The following is a 6,025-nucleotide window of genomic DNA, read 5'->3' as shown; positions in this document are numbered from 1 at the left end:
TACGGCCCGCCGCGAGCGCCCGCTGCTGCTGAGTGTGGGCCGACGCTGAGGGGCAGTTCTCTGGGCGCTCTCCGCGCGGAGTGAAGTTTTCTCTGATTTATCCTTGAGTTTTTTATTTTTATTTTTGGTTTGTTCGGAGAATTAGGGGGAGTGGGACAAGCAGGAGCAAGAGGCGTCATCGGCTTAAATGAGAGCTAGTTGTGGGCCTGAACTTAAATCCAGAACGGTGAAATGAGAGCTCACACCATTTGTCGGTAGGCGGCGTGGTGGAGCCCTTTCCTTGGGGTCCGGAAATACTGGCTGAGTGCGAGCGCAGCCTCGGGAGGTTACTTTGTATTTGTCACTTAATCTTTAGGCTTTGTTTGTCTTTCCCTGCCCTCGTCACTTTCCTTGCCTCTCATCCCCAAGCCTGCGGCCCGGGGACTCCGGTCTTCTCGCTGAAACTCCCTCACCTGATTCAGGGAATTCTCATTGGCTGTCCTCCCCCTCCCTCTCTCCCCCCCCCCCCCCCCATGCACTCGGGCCGTTCCCTCCTGCCGGCCTCCAGATTTCCCTGGCTTCCTAGCGGGTCCAGTTAAACTCGCACCCTCCACCAGAAATCTTTACCCCACTTATAGTGCTCTTTTCTTGGGCTGATTATGGCCATTTTATCTTGCTTATACCTTGTTTGTGCGCATTTTCATACGGTTTTCTCCATTCAGCTGTATTCCCTTTCTTTGTATTCCCATTGTTCAGCATTGCGTCTTCAACTTAACAGTTGCTTAATAAATGTTTATTGACTGGGAAAGTCACTTAACCTCTTTAGTGTGGAAAAACAAACAAACAAACAACTTTTGTCTCTGCTCTTCAGTTTCCTAATCTATGAATTTGGAGACTCCGATTTAAATCTGCACGTGGCTAGGACAGACTCACTAAAGAAGGGATCAATGACATTTTTTATGGAACTATCTCTTTTGAGTTTATTTTGCAAAATAAAGAGCTTTTTTATTTTTTAGTTTGGTTTGAATTCTTGACTCTTAAAAAGTAGTTTTTCCTGTAGTGGTAAGAATCCTAAATTTGAAGGTATAAGAGCTTTGGAGTCTAGCTTAGCCACTTGTTAGCTCTATGATCTTGGGTAATTTAACTTCTCCTTGACTCACTTTTTTCACCTGCAAAATGGGTTTATGACTCCGGGATTGTTGTGAGGATTTATTGAAACAAATTGTATAAGTCTTAGAATATTGTGTAAATGTCCATCATAATTAAGACATTTGAGTAGAGAGGATAAAAGGGTGCTGTTGGGAGTCAGGAGGCAAAAAAATATATTTATTGAAAGAATGGAGGGAAAGAAAGTAGAAAAGAGTTGTAGAAGTGAAAGCAGGAAACCGAAGGGAGAGGAAAGTGCCATTTGAAGAATGATTTGATGTAACTCAGATCACAGGGGCTCCTTTAACTTGGGTTGGCTGAACCCCCTAGAACAGTTCCTCCTTCTGCTCCCATTCCACTGACTGTTCCTTCTCTTGACCAAAACCTAGGTTATCTGTATTGGGATAGAGATGCTATTTGCCGTAGGATAGGGAAGGGGGAGTGTTGGAAATGTTTAACTTCCCACAGGCTAGGCCTGGGATCCTCCCACCCCTGTCCCAGAATGAAAACGCAACCCAGCCATTTTGTGTAGAGGGGTTTATGCTGCTTTACAAAATAGCCCAAACCTGAGGAGTATGCTCTCATTCCAAGCAGCCAGCCTACCCACCAGGCAAGTAGCTCTGAATTAGGGAGAATTTCTTGTCTTCACCTGTCATGTCTCATTAGCTTTACGTGGTCCAGCTACAACTTGGTCTGAAGCTTCTGTTCCATCCTCTACTTGGAATAACTTTCCATCTGCAAAGTCTCAGCCTCACCCCAAAAGAGATGCTGAGCTTCTCCACCCCAAAATTCCCTTCTAGACTAAATAACTGTCTCCCTCTTGAAATGCACTGGTCCTTTGCCTCTCTGAAGTTGCTTCTCACCTTTGAGAGCAGCCCCCATCATCCCTGTAGTTGGAAATCAAGGGTCACACAGCTGGCAGTACAATGAAGAGGGAAAATTTAGGGGTGCTAGGTCTGCCCTTACCCTTTATACACCCCAAATGGGTTGTGGGGAGAAGCAGGAGAAGCATAGGGTAACATACAAACCCAGCCCCTTTTCCTTCCCCCAACTTTCATGCCCCTAAACACAAGCAGATACATGGCCACACACGTCCACATACATAAGCACAAGCATGTAACCATGGCATGGTGGGGGGTGGTATCTGCACTAACCAGATCTCACACAGCAAAAAAACAAACACCTTGCCCCCACAAATAAATAAAAAAATAAAGAGGTACATGCCCCCCATCCCCCTGGGGACTGGCTTTCCCCCTGCCACCAAAACAAAACAGCCTTTGTCCACTTCAGTCCTATCGAGGCCCCTATAGGGCTTGGGTCTTTAGCTCAACAGGCTCCCCAGTGACCTCTGGTTGCCCATCAGAGTCATTGGGCCTGATACCCTTGAGGATAGTTAGTCTCTCTGACACACTCTTGATCCGGGGAAAGAGGAGGAAGTCATAGAGGAGGCCACCTAGAGATCCCCCGATGATTGGTCCTACCCAGTACACCTGTAAGTAGAGGAAACAAGGGGTGAGCCAAGAGCGGACGGACAATGGAGAAGAGAGGTTACTCTCCCAAACCCTAACCCAACAGACATTCTGTAATGTAGACCCTCTGGGATTAAGTTGTGAAACTGGACATGACCTAAGTGGAACCACTTTTTTCTCCCCTAGACACTCCATTGTTCTTCAAAACCCAGCTTAAGATGCTTCAGCAGCACTGTCCCTTCCAGTTGTCCCAGAGTCTCTGGGGAGAGAAGAGGATAATACGAGCAAGCTGAGAGTTTTCTCACTTTATATTCCAGAGACTGTCAGATCCTCTTATATCTTACTCCCATAAGGAGGTCACCATCTTCACTTAGAGAAAACTGAGATAGAGAAACTGAGGTCAGAGAGGCCATGTTTCCTTTCCTGATGACTTTTCCCGCTTCAATTAATTCTTTAAGTCTTATCATCTCAGCATCTATGCATGTTTGTAAATTCATATTTTCATGCTGAAATTTTTTTCAAGTTTATATATATTATATTCCCCAAAAGACCATTAATTCTTTGAAGATAAGGAAACATTTTCTTCCTCTTTAGTTGTATCTCTTCATAGTTTCTCAGTACACAGTTGGCCTGAGAGGCAGCTTGTATAAAAAGAGGGATAAGTTGATGGTCAGATCCTATATTCATTTCCTTGACTTTGCCACCAAATACTTATGTAACTTTAGGTACAATATATATGTCCTCTCTGCTTTAGTGTCCTTATCAGTGAAACAAGAGGTCTGGACTAAAGTTTGTACTAACTCCAAATCTGTGAACCAAATTTTAAAGCCTGAAATTAACTCTCATTTTAAGATCCAGATTAGATTGGTACTGTTTACAAATGGACAGTCCCTCTCAGAGGGTCCCTCTCAGGTGAGGCTGCTGGTAGAAGAACTAAACTCTGTACCCCTGGACCTTACCCACCTCCGTGTACTGGACTTGTCTGTCCCTCTCCCTTACCCAGTGGTTGCTGAAGTTCCTGGTGAGGATAGCAGGAGCAAAGGATCGAGCAGGGTTCATGCCTGCACCTGTATAATACATCTGCAAGAGACACGGCTGTAATAGAAATCCCCACAATCTCCCCTCCACCACCACCCCACCAGCATTTGTCCCCAATCTGATTTGATTGAGTTTCCCTATAGTTGGCAAAGTGAGGGTGAGATGGGGGCAAGGCAGCTGTTCTGAGGGAATTGATAGTGATGGTCACTGTTCATTGGAGTCAAACCTGGTGACATATATAACCTGAAAGTTAGCATACCTCCATTGTCCCTATTCTAGATGTAACATGAGGTAGCCGGATATATACCTGTTTCCTCCCCCCCAAGGTCAAGAAATCAATATGTGGACTTGTAGGAGATTTCCGAATTCAGAAAGTTCTTCTGGGGATTGGGGAAGGTTTCGGGGCCCTGGCCACCCTTGAGCATGGGGTTTTCCCTACCCCACCCACAGCTTACCCCAAACAGGTGCCCCAGGGTGAGAGAGACACCAATAGCTAATGCCACAGAACCCAAGCGTCCATTCCTCCTCTCATCAAACGTGGCAAAGATGCAGAGCACAAACTGAAGGGTCAAGAAGATCTCCACGATAGTGGCCTGACCCACGCTCACCCCAGGGTGTAGCTGGGCAGGGAGAAGAGAGGAGATCCGTTGTGAAGGGCCCAGCAGCACTGCCCCTGCTCCCACCCCACCCCTCCTTGGAAAGTTTGCAGCCTCCCAGGGGATGATGGAGGCTATGAACCACTCAGATACTAGTATTCATGACTTTATTTTATCTCCAACGATACTCCAGAGGGGATGTATGGGTTTAGTTATGCCCTCTTATCACTGAAATCCAAAGCTACACAACAAGCTAGGAGTAATGTTGGTCCCAGGGCTCCTACAGCATACTCTGCTCTAGCTGCTGGTGAAGACACACGACCTTTTCTCTCCACGACCCCATCAGACTTCCCGACTCTGGGGCTCCTCTCCCCTCCACACCCCAGCTTCCCTAGCCAACAGCAAGGAATAGGGGTCTTTAGGGTCCCTTACAGCTCCTTGTGGCCATTACCGTGTTGAGCGCCAGGTTCCCACGGACAGCTGCGGGGGTAACACTATACAGCACAGCAGCCCCAGCCACAGCCCCCAGCAACTGGGCTACAATGTAGCAGAGGGCCCGGAGCAGGGACATCTGGGAGCCCACGAGGAAAGCGAAGGTGACGGCTGGGTTGACATGGGCTCCGCTGACATGGCCTACTGCCTGCACCAACGTGGCCAGGGCCAGTCCAAAGGCCACAGCCACCTGCAGGACGTGTATAGGGCCGGGGGTCCAGCGTAGGGAGGCTCCCAGCCCAAAGAAGACATAAAAGAGGGTGGCAAAAAATTCGGCAAAAATGGCCCTCCAGAAGGAGGCTGAGCGAAGTTCCCACATTGCAAGGGGGGAATGGGGGGAACAGGGGAGATACAGTTCCTGGGTCCCTGCTACCCCCCTGGCCTGGCCCCACTGGACAGCTTCCTTTATAGAAGAGCTCTTAATCCATGGGGAGGGGCAGACAAAAGGCTGCTGGCCCAGCCTCTTAACCCCATCACTGCTGAGGAGGGACGGACCCACTGTCCACCCCTTATAAAGCTGCTTCCTTCTCTTCCCCTCCCCCCTTCTCCCAGGTGAGAGATGAGGAGAATCCACAGAGAAGGGTTGGGAATTGGGGAGATTCTGGGGAGGGGAGGGAAGAGGGGAGCTTTGGGTCTTGAATTGGAGGTTCAGGGCCCTGAACTGATGTCAGCTAGATGAACGCTGCTAAATTCTGCTTGTGATATAAAAGTCAGGCTCAGGGGAAATACTTGGGGTCAAAGGCAGTGTTCTTGGGGGCCTCAGGGCTACTCTGAGTCAGCCAGCTTCAGAAATTGGGGGTGAGAATTGGGGGATGGCGGGGAGGGTGTCTAAAGGAGTGAATTGCCCCATCCAGGAGGATTAGAGGATCCACTGTTATTGGCTGGCCAAGGCTGGAATCTGTGAACCCTGCAGGCCTGGGACAGAATGATTTTTGCTGTGTATGGTCTTTCTCTGAGCCCTGGTCTGCCTCTGCCCCCTCCATTCCAAACCTCAGCCTGGCCTCTAGCACCATGGGGGTGCTTTTCAGGGGGAGGAAATAGAGCCAAGGCAGGTTCTGCTAGAGGTGAAATGTTGGTAATTTTACCTTAAAAGCAACATATTTTTCCTCTATCCTAACTCAAGACTTCAATAATACTAGGTGGTGGAAGGGGGGGAAACTGAGTCACAATACTGTAGAAGGATCTAGAGGTCTCCTAGAAAAACAAATTGTGAACACCAGATCCAAACAGTGCCATACTAGCTACATTCTAAGGAAGGGCTCTGGGAGTGGTTTGGGGAGCAGGTTGGTCAAGGGGAGAGAGGTG

General features: G+C 48.4%; 1 protein-coding gene across 1 annotated transcript; it reads right to left on the bottom strand.

The window, feature by feature from the left end:
• Nucleotides 1-2,322: 2,322 nt before the first annotated feature.
• On the bottom strand, nt 2,323-5,121 carry MIP (major intrinsic protein of lens fiber). Its single transcript, XM_074270008.1, has 4 exons — nt 4,680-5,121; nt 4,088-4,252; nt 3,594-3,674; nt 2,323-2,615 (listed from the first exon to the last, which is right to left on the bottom strand). Exons 1-4 carry the CDS (start codon nt 5,037-5,039, stop codon nt 2,430-2,432), a joined length of 792 nt encoding a protein of 263 aa, XP_074126109.1. The 5' UTR covers nt 5,040-5,121; the 3' UTR covers nt 2,323-2,429.
• Between the last annotated feature and the right edge of the window lie 904 nt (nt 5,122-6,025).

This window comes from Sminthopsis crassicaudata, chromosome 5, assembly GCF_048593235.1.
Source record: "Sminthopsis crassicaudata isolate SCR6 chromosome 5, ASM4859323v1, whole genome shotgun sequence".
Taxonomy (NCBI): Eukaryota; Metazoa; Chordata; class Mammalia; order Dasyuromorphia; family Dasyuridae; genus Sminthopsis; species Sminthopsis crassicaudata.
Note: the sequence above shows the minus strand (reverse complement) of the source record. Positions and strands in the feature narration are given on the sequence as shown.

What these genes read in the sequence shown, in the direction of transcription:
- MIP (XM_074270008.1), bottom strand. Translation starts at nt 5,039, where the DNA reads ATGTGGGAACTTCGCTCAGCCTCCTTCTGGAGGGCCATTTTTGCCGAA. An exon ending in GGAACCTGGCGCTCAACACG is followed by an intron (nt 4,253 to 4,679) that starts GTAATGGCCACA and finishes CTCCCTGCCCAG; the next exon opens with CTACACCCTGGGGTGAGCGT. An exon ending in CCCTGGGGCACCTGTTTGGG is followed by an intron (nt 3,675 to 4,087) that starts GTAAGCTGTGGG and finishes TGTCTCTTGCAG; the next exon opens with ATGTATTATACAGGTGCAGG.